Source organism: Patiria miniata, unplaced genomic scaffold (genome assembly GCF_015706575.1).
Source record: "Patiria miniata isolate m_02_andy unplaced genomic scaffold, ASM1570657v1 HiC_scaffold_24, whole genome shotgun sequence".
NCBI classification, from domain to species: domain Eukaryota; kingdom Metazoa; phylum Echinodermata; class Asteroidea; order Valvatida; family Asterinidae; genus Patiria; species Patiria miniata.
The window spans coordinates 9,345,607-9,364,486 of record NW_024037063.1 but is presented as its reverse complement, the minus strand read 5'-3'; the positions used below and the strand labels follow the sequence as shown (position 1 = coordinate 9,364,486).

Below are 18,880 nucleotides of genomic sequence, written 5' to 3'. Positions count from 1 at the left end.
ACCTTAAATTCCAAGATGGCCGCCATAATGTCATTAAATAAGTTGGTTCCTATCAAAAATTGAAAGCTAAGGTATTGAGGAGCATGTTGAGAAAATTTTGGCGCTTTTGTCCGGAATGTCCACATCCATTCATTCACTAAGCTGCCTGACTAAATAGTCGACTAGCGTATAGTTCAACCATCGTCGACTGAAAGAGTTCGGGCTAAGTTAGTCGAACTATGGTTTAACAATAGTTCTTGCGCGAACTTGCCCCTGATTTCAACTGTTTGTAACCACAAAATGTGATCGTGAGAGCGCCATCATACGGCCAATTGGAAGGAATTTGTACTCACTCCCCCTGCACGCCTGCACGAAGTATATCTTGGGTTTCCCTGCCAGCCCATCACCTTGTTCCAGCTCCCGATGCAAATCTTGAAGTTTCACTTTCACTTTATCAGTGCCGAGAATGACTCCATCTTTATCGCCGTGGCTCATCAATACTATCACGGCTGAGTCGTAACTTACGCCCTTCTGATTAAACAAAGAGGCGAACGTCTTGAAATTCCCGGTGATATCCTGTGGAGGATATTAACGAAAGGGTAAAATACACATCATTGAAAATATTTTGCTAATACACGGACGAAAATAGTGCGGGATAAATACGTGGACGTTCAGTTTTTGCCGCCAAAAGACACTATAAATTGGACGATTACGCTTCATGCCATACGCACGTGCAAACCAGTGATTTTGTCATACACATTGCGTCATACACACTCGAAAGACAGCCTTGACGCAACGGTATAATTATTTTCACTTTGATAATGAGTACGGGCTATGGTAAACAGTCTTCTCTCGTTGGATTTGGGCTGACCATAAAAGAATGAATATTTATAACTACTGCATAAAAGACCAGTTTCCTAATAAATTCAAATTCATGCACGCATGCACATCGATGGATCGATCGTGAGGCTGAAAGCGAAATCGGTCCAAAGAAAATGTACAGGGGCGGGGCAAATTGTTTTTGTCATTTTCTCTCAATTTCTCCAGGATTTATCCCATTTGTCTTTGAAACGACCCTGAAATCGTCATAGGTATTACTTTCTGGTCTAAGTGTGTTTTGGGGGTCCGAAATATAAACTGACAAAAATGCTTTCGTCCCGGGCCGGGCGCACGAGGCCCAAGGAAGTCAGCATGGCTCCTTTCCACACGCGCGAGTGCCAAGAAATAATCATGTGCTTGGGGGTACCATCCACGCTGGCACAAATGATTTCATCATGCAACGGACGGTCACATTAACTGGAGATCTTGCGTCGAAATTCATGTGGACAAGTTCTTTTCTCCGAACACTTGGCCTCCGTATGGGCTCAGTGCTCTAACCAAGAGGGCGCGTTTTACCACTTTTGAGAGCACCATGGACGTACGGGACCATTGTCTCCGTATGGAGATCAATGGACGGGACACTGCACTGTACTGGTTCGCGCGCAAAGTTCCACACCAATAACAGTTCCAGAATGTGCCAAGGCTATTAGCCGCAGTGTCTTCGCATGATCGTCAGGCAACGTCAGCGTGTTGGTCCAGTCAGTTACCGTGTCACACCATAGAGCAAGGACCCAAGGAGTCAGAACTCTTGGGCGATTTACATTTTGACCATTAACATCCAATCCCTCGGGAATGTCTATAGCTAAAGCACTGTGACCGCAAGCCTCGATCATTAAAAGCGTGAATGCCAGCGGCCTTTGAGCACGATGATCGTCGCCGCCTTTTTAGTTGGTAACCAATAACCTCCCTATATGCTGCATAATACGTCATGTCACGTCGCTGTTCTTTTTTGAAAAATATTTTTTACGTATTTGTAAAGCGTTATCTGTACCTGATAGGTTTTTACAATCGCGCAGTTGTTAGATGTGAGTTATGAACTCAAATTAGCAATGTGCAGTTGTTGGTGCTTAAAAGCGTTATCTGTTAGCTCAAGTTAGCAATGTGCAGTTGTTGGTGCTTAAAAGCGTTATCTGTCCCTGTAAAGCGTTATCTGTCCCTGATAGGTTTTTACAACCCGTGCAGTTGTTAGATGTGAGTTATGAACTCAAGTTAGCAATGTGCAGTTGTTGGTGCTTAAAAGCGTTATCTGTTAGCTCAAGTTAGCAATGTGCAGTTGTTGGTGCTTAAAAGCGTTATCTGTCCCTGTAAAGCGTTATCTGTCCCTGATAGGTTTTTACAATCGCGCAGTTGTTAGATGTGAGTTATGAACACAAGTTAGCAATGTGCAGTTGTTGGTGCATAAAAGCGTTATCTGTTAGCTCAAGTTAGCAATGTGCAGTTGTTGGTGCTTAAAAGCGTTATCTGTCCCTGTAATTTGGAGATAAATTGGATTTCTTTCAGATAAGTTTTCATGTATTTTCAGACATTTTAATTGGCAATATATCATTGATGAAATGTGTTTTTTTTTTGGCAAAATTTCACAAGTTCTCACACCAAAGGTACAGAGCATTTTGTTCTTCATGAAATGATTGTTTCAGTGATGTTGACCACATTGTTAGCCAGTATTAGCCAACTCCGAACAAACACTTCAAAATCATTCATTTTTAGCGATGTATGACAACTGCGCAAGCGTATTTACCATGGTACTGTCTACGAAGCCACGCAAACTCCTTTTTTGGCATTAGTGAGCGCGGATCTCTATTGTGTCAAGATTAGCGTAGTGAGCAAATGAGCAAGCTGGCGCCAGGTGCTTTCTATTGTAGCTTTCGAGCGCGGCGACCATCATTTTACTTTTGAAGTCTTGGAGCACGAACTCCTTGGGTCCTTGCTCTATGGTCACACGCAGCTCCTCTATTTTCTCGTCCACACAACTGATAGCAACGCTAGGCCAGCGAACGATGGCCGTAAAAAGGGCTTAAGAAAATTCCGAATTTTCATGGCAAACCATAACCGATCCAAATAAACAAAGTTGTTTTAGATAGTTACAGACCTACTTCATACATCTATCAAGGTATTTTTTTCTCAAAGAAGAGATTTCCATGCATTTTGACGATATTATTTCACGGACAAATCGACTAAAAATTAGGTCATGAAATTTCCGGGTTTTTTTCGAGAACTACGAAAGTCTCCCAAATGTTCAGGTAATCAAACGAAAGAGTGTTTCTTTATCTACAAAAAATCTCGTGCCATATTTTAAACGGGGAGCGCTGACAAAATCCTACAATCATGTACACTATATTACTGTACCGTACAAATGCCCAAGCATTTGTTTTAAATTAAGGGGGCACCGTTCGCATTTGACGCCATTTGTTATTTGTCCACCCACTGACTTCAGTTTGTTGAACCCATACAGTTTGCAGTCCAAACGTGACGAAAATTCCTGGGTCCGCCCTTGCAACAGTGGCGTAAATGTGTGCCGGGGACTGGGGGATAGGTTAAAAAAAAAAAAAAAATCCCGGCCGTAAAATTCAAAGGGGGGGGGGGAGGGAGAACATGACACTGGGGGCGCTATTCATGATACAGATGTATCAGCACATTTCAAGCTTTTTGTCCTTTTCTCCCTTTACTATTTAATACATTTCGGCGGTTGGAAAGTTAGAAAAATTCCTCAAAATCTGCGTTTTTTCTCTTAGTACGAAATAATTGGGGGGGGGGGGGTTATCCAATAGCCCAGACCCCCATCCCCGGTCAAAAATTGGGGCGGGATAAATAGGACATAAAACAAACATTATTTTGTGTACACCTTTTCCCCATACTGATACATGATCGGTTGATTTTTGATACTTTATCGGTTGATACAGCATCCGTTCCGAGGTGATACATTATCGGATACAGTTATTTTGTAGTTACATAGAAATATAGAAAGCGGTTGGACAGTGCATGCATTGACCGTTTTAAAATAAAGCAAAAATCTTTAATTAAATACTAAGGATTGAGCGCCTGAAAATGATGTGTTGGATTTGGTTAAGAAAATTAAGGAATTACTGGGCTCAGGTTGTGAAGCTTACAGTGCATATTATTAGCACATGAAAATATGAAACGAAACATCTCAAAACACTTAGATCACAAAGAAAAAAAAAGGAAATTAAATTTTCAGTAGACCTATGTTAAAAAGTGATATTTCCTTACGTGAAAGCATTAAAATAAATTCTATTGCAATTTGTTCTAGTTCAGGCCCTGTTTTGTTCTAAATTGACCGGACTAATATGCCAATGCTTCCAATGTAGATGGTCACCGCCCCCATAAAATATGGGACCCGTAGCTAGTCCTCATTCAATTTTAAGCCATCAATTGAATCACATCTGCGTGTGCGCAGTATGATTATCCGACTCTTTGTCATACAGTAAGCAAAATCGCCGATGTCTCCACGAAGGCAAATTTCAAGCCTTTCAACTGCATTGGTTTCAAATAACTGGGAATAATGCCCCTCTCTCAATTGATAGTTACCTGACAAACTATCTAATTCGCACAACTTGCACATTTTGCAATAGCGGGATGTGCGCTAACATTGTTGTTGTGATTTTTGTATTCAGGCTGCGGGAACCAGACTTCGGCCAGTCCTGCATATAATTTGCATACGTTAGGAGGAAAACCTCCTAAAATATTCAGGATTCATTGATAGACACCTGTCCCTACATTCGAAGTCCGAAGGACAATGGAGGGACTGGCAATCAGTCTATGTTCCAATGATATTCCGTAGTCAGTGCCAGTGGGCGTGGTTTAAGTTGAAATGACGTCACACTTACGAACCGGATGGGTGTACATGGCATAGTACACGGAAATTATGGAAAACTTATGCGTACAGCTACAGGGAAAGGTGGATTGGAACTACTGCGTCTGCCATTATGCAGGGGGTTATAAAAAGTCGGCATTCTGTGTGTAAGTACTTTATAGATGGTCCCTTCCTTTTTTGGCTAGAGAGCGCCCCTCTAGCTCTTTCTGCTGATTCCATTTTTTTTACCTTTCCTTCAAGATTCTCGTAGGGAAGTGGTGTATATCCAAGTTCTTTAAAGAGATGAATCATGTTTGCCATATCGATCTGTGAGCCTTCCCGCTGCTTGTTGTTGTTTAGAATGAACGCAAGTCCTTTGCATTTCGACGCCAGCTGATAAGTCTGTAAATTTAAAGAAAAAAAGAACAAAATTACATTTGATAAGATCAACAAAAAACATAGTTTCGAAGTAACATAAGTGTATGCTTCTATTACGTTTTCTGGATTCAGCATATCTTGTGTGGGTTGAGTTGTCTTCATCTTGTAAGCTGCGTAGGAACCTTCAGAGTCGGGTTCCACTGTAAACAAGGCATCTGCATTGTGGGAAGAAATCGACAAGCATATAAGTCAGGTGGCTTATGGGTTGAATCGTGACCGACTGGTCCAAAGCACCAGATTTGGAATATAGATTATTATATCCCCAGAGAAGATATTTAGAAGGAGTCAGCGGCGTTGCTACGGGAGTGGGGGCGCACGCCCCTACCCCCATACAAAAAAATCGTCGCCTCCCAGTCAACCGTCTACTGGAAATATGGGAACCGGAGAATATCACAGTCCTTTAAGTGACTAGGCTGAATTTGTTTAACATAGATTTAGTGGTTTTTTTTCTCATTTTCTGTTTTTTTTGGGTCACAAAAACCCTGTTTGTCGGTTTTTAACAGCGACCCCATGGGAAGATGGCGCCAAAATCATGTCTACCTGAGCACGGAAACAATGGGCGCCCCCACTGTCACATGCACCCCCCCCCCCCCCCCACTCGCCACCTCCCTCAAGGATGAGAACCCTGGCCACGCTGCTGGGAAAAGTGAGACAGTTATTATTTTTTGAAGAGGTGCCTCATTTACATCAATCAGCCTCGGTCGAATATAATTTGTACCCATATTTTGGTACATTTTTAATAATTTTTTTAAGAGTATATTTTGGGTATTCGACTTACATATCTTGACTTAAAAAACATAATTATTTAAGTCGACCGACGTATAGCGATGATCGATGTTCAGTGACTCACAGTCTATAATGTCTAAAATGTGGCCGGGAAGGGTTATTAAGGTGGGGTAGCAGACACAGTCGGTTCCACTAAGCGATGGTATGAAATAGGAGAGGTGAAATTGACCTGGAGGTGATGATGATCTATATGACGGATGGAATAACAGCCAGCGATATGAATCGCTTACAACTATACGTGTCACTACCTCAAGATCTGAAATCGTTCTAAGGTGAGGTAATTAAAAATATAATCTACATGTAATATACATGTAATAATCATATAGATATAGAATGAAAAGACTAAATCGGCAGCGCGTCCACAAGCGCAGACTTTCATGGAGGGTCACTTGCTGGAGGAAAGATACAAATAATTCGCGAAAACGTGACGAACGCAACGCCGATCACGCCCACACTGCACCATTATTGCTAACGCGTGGGTGCATCGCGTCAATACTTGGTGCGCGCGCGCGTTGAGCCTGGTCACGTGCTGGAGGAAAAATACATTTAGCCATTGATCTCCACAGACGTTAATTTGTTGCGCGTCCACGAGTGACAACAAAAATGGCGGAGATTTATCGCACAGTGAATGGGTGCGTGTGGACGCGCTGCCGATCTAGTCTTTTTATTCTATATCTATGGTAATAATTAACAAATGTACGCAGAATAACTGCGTACTTGGAAGCGCGCGAGTGGTCAACGAAGTAGACCGGATACACGCGCAATCAAAACTACAGGTCAAGGCGTTGTTGAGTTACAAACGCAGAGTAGTCGGGCAGCCAACTATTTTATTAGACACAGCCCAGTTAAGTTTGAATAGTGTTATGTCAGAACAGAGGATCACGAAAATCGAATCTATCCAGTACAACCAACGATTTTGTTTAAAGCTAGAGTCCATCATTTGCAGCCATCCGAAAGGTAACTGGCGTAATTATTGTTGAAAAACAAATTTGGTTGAAAGATATTAAGGGAACTAAACTCCCTGTGAAATTATTCTTTCTGGGAAGCTGTCATTTTCAAGTAATCAACAGAGAAGGCATTCCCAACGGTGATTCTTAAGAAGCACCGTAGGAAAATTTAAATTAGTAGTTCGTTCTGTTATTCAGCGCAGCGCGCACAAGTATTGGAACGACGCACACGCGCGCGCGGTTGTTTATAATTCGTTTCAGTGCGCGACGTCACGTATAGCTGCAATTCAAAACAATTCAAAACAAGATTCAGTATACAAATATAACATGGTTAGAGGGTGGACAGTCGATATTCGCTCCCCGAGGTATTGGAAGTTGACCAGCTAGTTCCCGAGGCGTAGCCGAGGGAACTAGTTTGTCAACTTCCAATACCGAGGGGAGCTAATATCGACTGTCCACCCGAAATAAACCATGTTATATTTGTTTTACTATACCTCATACATATTCAGTTGCCGAATTTTGTTTTATTATTATGCAACTTAAACAAAGTTCGGGGAAACTTGTACAGCTCACCAAAAAATTCAAATTCAATTACTAGTTCGGTTCGTTTGCAATATAATACAGTTACCACAGTTGTAAATACAAATGTTTGCAATGTGTACAACTTTCTTTTGTACAGGAGACATCTTTACACGGTCTACAAATTTTCTCCAGTACGGCATCATTGAGCTCTGGAAATAGTACGGCATCATTGAGCTCTGGAAATTAACATTTTTACGCGAACCATGAGATGCATGGTAGATGCATCTCTCCTGGGTGATGTTCGCGCGTGCGTACTGCACCCGTGCGTCAGTTCCTCGATTGCTCTGTAAAGCGCATGCGTAGTAGACTGTCGCACGGGTAACCCGTGCGACAGTCTACTACGCATGCGTATTTACAATGTGCGTGAATCCTCGCGCGCGCGTTTGGTAAACAGCAAGAATAACATCTGGCACGTGATGGTGAATTGACCAGTGAACGTTCGGCTCTCGATCATGAATATGTATGAGGTGTAGTAATAACTTTGGATTTGAAATTGAGATCTTAGAATGCTGTTTTTCTCGGAATGTACAGCTGAAGCTCAGCTGAAACTTCATCGGGTTAGTTGCTCAGTATCCTTCATTAGATTATGAACTCTTTTGTTGCTTCAAACGAACAAAATGCACAAATTACAAATGATGGACTGTAGCTTTAAAACAAAAATATATCAAATTTCAGCAAATATTTCATGTACACGTACAAGTTATTTCTGGTTTGATGCCGTCACCAGTCCAAAAATGGAAAGTTAATACCGATTTAGTCAGGAGAGGACACATGTTCATTATTAAGTTAAAATAACGTATGAAAATATGGAAAATATAAGTGTATGTATAAGTAACACCTTCGGTTTTGATGACGTCACAACATTAAATATTCAAAGTTAAACATTGTAACGGATATCATTATTTGGGCTACAAACAAAATCATAAGACAGGGATCAAATGATATAATTAAAAAAAAAAGAATCATTTTCAAATTCTCCCCACAGTAACTTTGGTCTGATGACGTCATCATTTTGAAATATTGCAAAGTTTTATGTAGTTGATAAAAAGATAACAAGGGGCAATCGACAAAGGGTTTTTAAATTAAAAAAAGGAAACCCTATTGAGGTACCGATAGAAGGCGCCCTTTTAAATGATGACGTCATAATGTTATTTTGTTTGTGTACTGTGTTCCGTTCTAAACACTTTCATAATTTATTTGCTTTCCAGTTATATTCAATTTGTATGGCACTTCCAGTAACACCGGAAGTAATGGTCAAGCGGTTTTGTGCCCGGGAATAAGAATTATTGCCCGAGACATCATTAACAACCTCAAGCAAAAACAAACACGATACTCTATATAGCTGAAATAGCTATAAACTACCCATTTGACACTATCCCAAATGGTGCAGTTGCATTTCTTGACCCTGAAAATAATGGCATTAGATCAGTTGGTTCTTATCAAAAATTGAAAGTTAAGGCATTGAGGAGCATGTATGGAACATTTGGCGCGGGCAAGTTTACCGGTGGGGGGGGGGGGGGGAGGGCCTTCACAAACCAGTGTTGAATGGTCCCCGGGCCTAAAGGGTCCCGATATTAGCGACTGGATAATTATGAAGAGTCCAAATATGAAAAGTCCAAAATGGCTGTCATTGTACCCTTTAGTTGCGCGCAATTACCTTTTCCCCAGTTATCAAGTAGTTGAGCCAAACCTCCCTCAGTATTGGTGAACTTCAAATTAACCAAAAAAATCGGTGCTTTCGAACAATTTAAGGGCCGACAACAATACAAGTGTGCCATACAAAACACACATACACATTGCATGTTTATGGTGTTAATGGACGATTTTCTATTGTTCCTCATCATCGATCTTTTGTTTATACTCTTACTTCTTTGCAACAGCTCCCATTGATTTTGTATACGTTTTCTAATCGAGGTCGTCCTCGATGTGACTCCTGTCCTCAATTACTCTACGATGATTCACATGCGTGTCCTCGAAATACACATAAACAAACCCCAGCACAAACACACACAAATTTAGCGTCTTTACCTGACTTTTCGATTTTTTGGAAAGTTTCAAACTAGCTATGGCAAAATCCGGCGACCAGAACGGACCTTTCTCGGAGTATGCAATCTTGAAAATCATAGCGAGGAATATAAGGCAAACAAACAAACAGACAGGCAGGCAAGACCGCCTGACAGACAGACAGACAGATTGCATGGCGGCTTAAATAGTGTATGCTGCGAACGAGTGACTCGCGAGACACAGGATATTGGAACTCACATAAATGGATGTATAGCTCAAATTCCCGAAACAATAATCAACATTCTAGTTAGGTCACGTCGCATTGTTTTTTTGATGAAGGATCTTAAAAATATAAAGCCCCAAAACCAGTGCGCCCAACTTGTCAAAAAATGGATTGAAAATTTCACTAAAAAGTGCTGAGTCGTGATGAGTCTGCAATTTGTTGGGTTTTCCCTCTTGTGTTTTGAAACAAAGTGACTGTGGAAAGGATTCTAGTTTTTTTAATGAATCTAATTAACTTAATGTTTTAATTACAATGAATAAAAGGAACCCCATGCTGGAGCAGAAATTGTTGCAAAGTACATGTACTTCATAAGTAAGCAGCAAACATTCCCGCAATTTACTCCCTGCAAATGCCTTACTGGCTTCTTACACAATGTTATACCCATGCTCAACTGACTGTGTGTGACAGGTATACTTTGGAACAACAAGGGGTTTTATAGCATTTCCGCTCAAAAGCGGAAAAACCTTTGTTTCTGTTCAAATGTTTGGGTTTTTGTTTGTTATCAGCGAAAAAGCTACCCCAAATCCCAAATACTTTGTACGTGCTTCATTTGCGGGGTCACTTTTCTCAATACAACTTTAATCTGAATGAATCTTGGCACTGAGTAACCCCCATAGTAAGGTCTTGCATGAACGAGTAGCGTCATGATTTCGTCATCAAGTGTCATCTGACTTCATTTGAAAGGTACATTTTTAACTGGATATATCTGGAGAATTACAAGGCGAATTTGGTTTAAACGTTGTACGTCACATACCTGTATGTGTTATAGATTAAAATGGAGCTGACGTCATGGTCACGTTATCGTGTGATAATCAATAGATTTTTGAAGTTTTGAAGCTAAGCACCATATCTCACGAACGCAACATGCTAAATAAAAAATTCTTTTGGGGGGGGGGGTGTTTGGTCACAGATATATGCACGAAAAGTGAGAAATGATGACGTCATCACGTGTCATGTGACATAATCGTAAAGGTGCATTTTTTCAACAGCATATATATAGGGAACTACGATGCAGATTGGATTGAATCTTTGTACATACATAGTGAGTGTCATGTAACGTTTTGCATGTATAGAAATACAAAGATTTTAGCCATGAAATTTCATGATTTTGTTGGCTGCTAAAGTAGCATGTATATCACATAACATTGTTCGCGCATGGAATTAAACATTATTGAACATGATTGCACATGGACAAAAAAATCATAAACTTCTGCAAAACGTGAAATGCGTAAAAGCCCTATGTTCTGTTCATTATACGGTCATGGACCTCTAGTTGGCTGTTTCGACAACCAGCCAAAAGAACCTTTGTTTTCGTTGAGGTGGTTTTGTTTGTGTTTTTCCGCATCGCTGCCGCCGCCTTCTCCTCCTCCTCCTCCTTCTTCTTGCAAAGTCGTGTCCCAAAGATTGACGTCATGTTGACGTCATCATGGGTCACGTGACGTCATCTTAAAATTGCATATTTTAAAGTCATATTTCTAGAGAACTATAGGTCCGATTGGCACAGATCAAGAGTAGTGAGAAGTTACGTAATGATGACGTCATCATGGATCATGTGACGTAGTTCTAAAGAACCATAGGTCCAATTGGGTTTGAACCTTGTTCATACTTTTAGTATGACGTCATCACAGGTCACCTGACGTCCTCTTAAAGTTGCACACTTTATAGTCCTTTATCTAGAGGACCAAAAGTCCGATCGGGTTTTTGTTTGGAATGTATACGTGCAAACAAAATTGCATTCGGTTAATGTTATCATCTGATTTTTATTTGATTTCGTAAAGTTTTGCAGGTCACATAATATTGTGTAGCCCACATATATATCTTTTTTCGTCTAATATACGGCTCTGCCCATGACAGGTACCGTTACGATACATGGGTACATATCGGTCGGCTGTACGTGTGTTCACAACCGTTATGTCCGTTTGATAGATTAAGTCCGACAACAGATTTTGTTGAGCGACGGCTGATTGTGTCCGACCAATTATGTCCGACAGCCGAATATGTCCAACCCCACGTGTCCGACAGCCGATTATGTCCGATCCATTATGTCTGACAGCGATTATGTCCAACCCATTATGTCCGACGTTCGACTATGTCCGACCCATTGTGTCCGATGGCCTATTATTTCCGACCCATTATGTCCGACGTACGATATTGTCCGACACATTGTGTCCAAAGGTCGACTATGTCCGACGGCGATCTTGTCCGACCCATTGTGTCCAACGGCCGACTATGTCCGACGGCGATCTTGTCCGACCCATTGTGTCCGACGGCCAATTATGTCCGACCCATTGTATCCGAGGGCCGATTATAACCGACCCATTGTGTCCGACCCATTATGTCCAACTGCCGATTATGTCCGACTCATTGTGTCCAACGGCCGACCGAGGATTTTGTTTAATTTGCATATAGGTCTACATTGCTGATAATGTCGAAGACAAATATTAATTGTACCCCGCAATGTGAAAATGCGGCCGTATTACGAAGCACTCACTCATAAAAGTAAGATTTGACTTGGACAGATTTGGATACCAGGAATCCAATTTTCCTATGAAGGAATCTCGTCATAGAGTGCAATTGCCTAACTGAGTGCAATTGCAACACTTATGGGAAACATGACTCTGTTATAGTATAAAGGGCAGTGGGTAAAAGTGGAAAAAAAAAGTAATCCAGTGAAGTACCGCTCGAATGAAGGCGCCCTATCCCAAAAGCGTGCCGAAGACTGCATTGACCAAAGGCGAGCTTTATACCACAAAGTCGGTCCTATAATTGCAGCGTATGGCGCAATACATGTATAATATAATGAATTATAAAACGCAGTGGAAGGAGTCACTGATGTAGTCTAGTGGATACTCCATGGACTGTCATTGCTTTTTTTATTCATTATTTGTTTAATTTCGTTCCCTTGAATAGGTTTTTTTTTTACAGTAATTTAGTGCATTTTTGTTTTGTAGTTGGGAAATGTGGTTTGAAGAATGTCGTTTCTATTTGTATGACCCAAATTTAACGTGGACAGTCCCACTAAAAAAAATTAAAGCCACTGACAACTTTGGGCATTCTGAATGTTGATAACAGTAGCAATTGTTTTTTGAATATTGATAACACTAACAATTAATCGCAACTGACACAATTTTATTTAAATTGGCTTTTTAATCCCTGCAAATAAGATCAAGAGTAAGTACACAAATCATCCACTATCACTATCATTATCATCAACATCGATATTAGAAACATCTTTGTTGTACATTATTCAAAGTCAGCATAGGCATGGACTTTACAGCATAGTTGTGTCCCGAGGAGTGACGTCATCGTGACGTCATCGTGGGTCACGTGACGTCACGTTAAAGATTAACAGATTAAATCTTTAGAAATCAGTATAAAATCAGCCGTGAGAGACCAAAACTTGACGTTTGCAGGAATTGATAGAATAATCCAAAATCTTCATTCTATCTCGTGTGAGCAAAATCACGTGACCCTTCTTTCCGGTCTGAACCGGAAGTAACTCAAATAGCCTTATGATCTAGAATTGGAAAAAGATGTGAACTTGCTTAAAACGATGTTAGTCTGTGGCTAGATTGTACTTTACGAAAAACACCGTTGACGTCATAACATGTTAGAGCGCCCTCTATGGGCAGGTTGAGTAAAGTGTAAAATGATTTTCAGTCGATGTCTGTGACGAAGTTTGCGGTAATCGCTTTTAGAATTGGTGTATATGGTGACTTTAAGTGCAGACAAACCTGTGAGCGAAAAAAAATGATAACGTCGTCAGACCGGAAGTTATAATGAAAAAAACTTTTTTCCTTTAGAAATTCCTGAAAAATCAACCACGACAGTTTTTTATATTATTTTTACTTTAATTGTCGATTGAAGGGTAGGTCTTAAACATTTTGAAGTTTCGAAGCAATAAGCGAACTTGGACTTGCCCTGTGCACGCTTAAAACTTCAGGTTGACAATGCCTCTGCTTTAAAACACGCACAGGACGTCCACAGTGTACATGTTCATGCACGTACGTTGTACATATACACATACATCGTTTGTCAGTCAGCCTGCAGCGCATGTGATGTTGCGGTTAAATGCTCACATTTACCTACAGAGCTTCGTCACGAATCGAACGGCCGCGAGAGTTCGACAGCTCTGTTTTTATAAACTACACATTTACAAGAGAAGTAGCGAGTCGCCAAGATGGCATGCATGGTAAGTTGAAAGCGAACGTTTTTTTTCCTGAATGATTTGTGGATTCAGTAATGGATTCAGTATAGTTGGCAGTATAGTTGGCAGAAGTTGGAATGTGATTTTGAGGATGAATTTTGTTTTTTTCATTTTTAGTTTCTTCGCCGTGGCTTGACTAGGTTAGGACAAAAAAATGATCACCACACATCGATAAAGAAGGCAAAGTGCTTTCGTTGAATTAGCTTGTGCTAGTTTTTGTGGCCACTTTTTTGTAGGTTTTCTGCCTAGTCTTTTAGCATGTACGCGGGCGGAGAACGGTGTGCAGCAAGTCACCATGCACACGAACACATAATTTCAGGGGGGTTAATTGGCTTGTTTTGAGGATGCTAATTTGTTTTCATGTCATGCATGTTAAATTCCTTTTTTATGTACGTTTTGTTTCGCAATTGTCTTTATTTATAGATGAGATATATCCAGCTATAAATATGTGGTTTTTATGAAGACAGTGGTTTAAATTTGGAGAATTCACTTGAAAACGAACGAACCCAAAATGCAAATTTTAAAATTCTTTTTGTATTTTGTTTGTAAGGCAATAGGTATTCGCACACAATTTTGAAAAACGTGTGACGTCATGATGACGTCGTCAAAATTGCGATTTTTGAAAACACAAATAAGGGAAAGTCTGATCTTCATAAAACTTGTTGGATAGCTAAATAATGATACTGGTAAGCAAAATCTAAAATGACGTCACCATGACGTCATTGCATGATTTTTATTATTTTTTTAATATTTACAATTTCATTTCGCTTCCAAAATTTAACACTTCCTTTCATTGCATTAACTTCAAGCTTAGTACAAACCAACACCACAATGCAAAAATGTGCATTGACAAGTGTTATCAAGATGACGTCATCGTAATAAGGATTTAATAAGGATTTATTTCCCTTTGACGATAATATATATCTTACAGACGCTACATGCTAAATTCTAAAATGCTTGTACCGTATACTCTAAAGCGTTGTACATGCATAGTCTGTGACGCGTTATTGATAAAAAAAATAATCATAATGCGGAAAAGCCCTATGTGCTATTGCAAACAGACATAGATTTCTAGTTTGTTCATTTCTCTTCTTCTTTTTGTCGCCTAAATCCAATAGACTTTGTACACGTTTTTTCTCAGTGCCACTTTTGGCATTAATCTTTGTCATACATCATTCAAGTAAGCATAGTCATAGTCCTTATTGTAGAGATGTGCCCCGAACAGTGACGTCATGATGACGTAATCCTGGGTCACGTGACGTCTTCAGAAACGAACATATTTTGAAGTCATATATCTACAAAACTGCAAGTCCGATTGTAACTCGGTATGCAGGTAGACCGGGATGTGTTAAATGTAAAAATTGAGGTGACGTCATGATGACATCATCGTGCGATTTTATATGATTTTTTGAAGTTTTGGACCTTTAAGCCATATCTCACGAACGCAACAAGCAAAATTCAAAATACTTTTCGTATTATGTTTGTTACGTAACATGGAATATGTACACAATTTTGAAAAATGTAAGACGTCATCATGACGTCATCAAAATGCGATTTTTAAAACACATAAAAGGGAAAGTCCGGCCGTCATGAAACTTGGTTGATAGCTAGATATTGGTACTAGTATGCAAAATCCGAAATGACGTCAACATGACGCCATCGCATGATTTTTTAGAATGTTTATCATATTTACAATTTCGTTCCCATTCCAAGATTAAACACTACTTTTCGTTGCATTGACTTCAAGCTTGGTACAAACCAAGACCACAATGCAAAAATGTGCATTGACAAGCGTTATCAAGATGAAGTCATCATGACGTCATCATGTGATTTTGTATTTAATTTTGAATTTTTGAAGACTTTTGCCATATCTCACTAACGCAATATGATAAATTCAAAATTCGTTTTGTATAAGGTTCGTTGGGCAATAGATATAGGCACAACATTTCGAAAATTGCGTAACGTCATGATGACGTAAGCAAAAATGCGATTTTTTTTTTTATAAGGGAATATCCGATCGTCATGAGACTTGGTGGGCGGGAAAATAATAACATTAGTACACAAAATCTTGAATGACGTCACGATGACGTCATTGGTAGATTTTTAACGATTTTATTAATATTGCCAATCTGATTCTGCTTACAAAATTTAACACTTTCATTAATCCGATAGTTTTCAAACTTGGTATAGACTAAAACCACAATAAAATAATGAGCACAGCCAAGTATTGTTACAATGACGTCATAGTTAGACGTCATCGTTTGTATATTTTAAGCCCCTATATTTCATCAACAGTAATTTAGATTGGGTTGAAGATTGGAACGGGGGAAGGCCGGGATGTGTTACAAAAAAATATTGAGCTGACGTCATCATGACGTCATCTTGTGATTATATATATATATATATACATTATATATAAGACTTTTGCCATATCTCATAAATGCAATATGCCAAAATTAAATTTCCTCTTGAATGAGGTTTGTTAGACAAAACGTAAATGCACACAGTTTTGCACAAAACAGAAAAACATGACCTCAATTAAAAAAAAAACCTTATGCGGTAAAGCCCTATGCTCTGTTGCAAACAGACATAGACCTCTAGCCATAGACGTTGTACACGATTTTTGTACACGCCACTTTGAAGATTAGCACTATATCTCTCTAACCCAACATTCTAAATCTAAAAATTATTTTGTATTAGGTTTGTTAGGTAATAGGGATGTGCACAAAATTTTGAAAAATTCGTGACGTCACGATGACGTCATCCAAATGCGATTTTTAAAAACAAATATTAGGGAAGGTCCGATTGTCATGAAACTTGGTTGATTGGTCGATAATTTACTAGCATTCACAATCAGAAATGACGTCACCATGACGTCATCGGTTGATTTTTTTATGATTTTTTATATTTAAAATTTCGTTCCGCTTCCAAAATGTAACACTTCCTATTACTGGATTGACTTCAAGCTTAGTACAAGCCAAGACCACAATGGAAAAAGTGCATTGACAAGTGTTATAAAGATGACGTCATCGTAGAGCCTGTGACGTCAACATGACACCATCAACTAATTTTTTATATATTGCATATCTGTTGGCTATACAACCTCAATATAACTTTAATGAACTTTGAATACAAAAATGTAATTTATATGATTGCATATTAACTCAAAAGTCATACAACTCTAGTTTTTTCTTCTTTTGCAGCCATTTCCCGTAGCAATTGTACACGTTTTCATAGTGGAATGCACTTTGGGCACTAAAATCAATCTGACTCGGCACACACTTAGTCCAGCACCTGAAGATGTGTGCCGAGCATTGACTTCATTATGACGTCATCAATAGTCACGAGACGTCACAATAAGGTGCATATTTTGAAGACCGTTATCTCCAGAACTACAGGCCCGATTGGGTTGAAACTTGGTATGTTCCTAAACCGGGATGTGTTATAGATGAAAATTGAAGTGACGTTACGATTACGTCATCACGTGACATGTGACGTCATAATAAAAGGGCATATTTTTTAAGGCAAATATCTACAGAACTACAGGTCTAAATGGGTTGAAACCTGGTACGTACCTAAACAGGGATGCGTTATACATACAAATTGAAATGACGTCACGATGACGTCATCACGTGACATGTGATTTCATATTAAAAGTGCATGGAAGGCCTATATCTACAGAACTACAGCTCTAATTGGGTTGAAACTTGGTATGTACCTAAACCGGGATGTGTTATGGAGTACAGAAGTGTGACGTAATTTTGAACTAGAAAGTGTAGTGCAAACGAATGGAGTGCTCGCGCGTGTTGGTTTACTGACATGAATCACGGGCTTAGTTCTTTCACACACATTTTATGCGTGTGACGTAGTCACTTCGGTACTCCATAGATAACATTGAAGTGACGTCACGATGACGTCATCACGTGACATGTGATGTCGTATAAAAAGTGCATATTTTGAAGGCCTATATCTACAGAACGACAGGTCCTATTGGGTTGAAAGGCGGGGCTGTGTTATAGATTAACATTGAATTGACGTCACGATGACCTCATTACGTGACATGTGACGTCATATTACTGTGCCTATTGGGACGGCCAATATCAACAATACTATATTACTCCTGATCACTCTACTGCACATGTTTGTCCTGTCAGTCTATTATATGACATAACAATACAATAACAAATTACCGAAACAGCCTTATGTTTGAACACAAACATGCATTTAGTTTATGGATTACAACAGAAGTTAAAAAGAGGAGATCAGCTGATCCAAGGAAAACCTTCATGCCTGATGTACATAGCGAATGGCAAAAGACAGCCAACACAAAATATTAGCATCACTCGTATTGTGATTTTGCCCACATTAAACAAGTATCAACACTTTCAAAGCACCATATTTCAAGAGATGTACATAAAGTGCAGGAGATAACAGTTTGCTGAAATTTGAAAACAAATATTACATTATCTATTTGTACAACATACAATGTACTTACCAACAGCTGTTGGGTCTTCCTCAGAGCTTTCCTGGTTGAACATGGCTTGGAATCGGTCCGTTTCAATCGATATTTGAGGTTTCTTATCAATCCTGCAGGAAACCTTCGATTTAGCCAAGCACTCTTTCAGACTCAAAAAGTGAAGTGAGCTGCGCTGGCACGGGCATTCAACGCTGAAAATGTAGTTGATTCCCTTGATCCACATGTCTGTCATTTTTTTAAGATGTCGTCCTACAAAACCAAGTACCTATTTCACAAAAAGGTTGATCTTTAATAATAATAGCAGCCTTCAGAAGTTGGTTGAAGAAGGAAAGAAATATAGGGCAAAAAGCCGTATGCATGGCGATATACTAAGGTTGGATGAAATGTATCAACTTTGCTATTTTCATCATCACATTGTCAAATGTAAGTCCTTATTGATATTATTGTGGCGGGCTGTTCCCAAGCCAAATTATTCCTCGGACCAAAG

The 18,880-nt window shown here is 39.6% G+C and overlaps 1 protein-coding gene across 1 annotated transcript; it reads right to left on the bottom strand.

The window, feature by feature from the left end:
* Window positions 1–258: 258 nt before the first annotated feature.
* LOC119731900 (cell death protein 3-like) lies at window positions 259–18,625 on the bottom strand. Its single transcript, XM_038205187.1, has 4 exons — window positions 18,412–18,625; window positions 5,165–5,262; window positions 4,919–5,071; window positions 259–555 (listed from the first exon to the last, which is right to left on the bottom strand). The coding sequence occupies exons 1-4, from the start codon at window positions 18,623–18,625 to the stop codon at window positions 259–261; spliced, it is 762 nt and encodes a 253-aa protein (XP_038061115.1).
* Window positions 18,626–18,880: the final 255 nt, after the last annotated feature.

Coding starts and splice junctions, on each gene's coding strand:
- LOC119731900 (XM_038205187.1), bottom strand. CDS start 18,625: ATGACAGACATGTGGATCAAGGGAATCAACTACATTTTCAGCGTTGAA. Junction 5,072..5,164: donor ATATGCTGAATCCAGAAAAC/GTAATAGAAGCA, acceptor TTAAATTTACAG/ACTTATCAGCTGGCGTCGAA. Junction 556..4,918: donor ACGAGAATCTTGAAGGAAAG/GTAAAAAAAATG, acceptor TATCCTCCACAG/GATATCACCGGGAATTTCAA.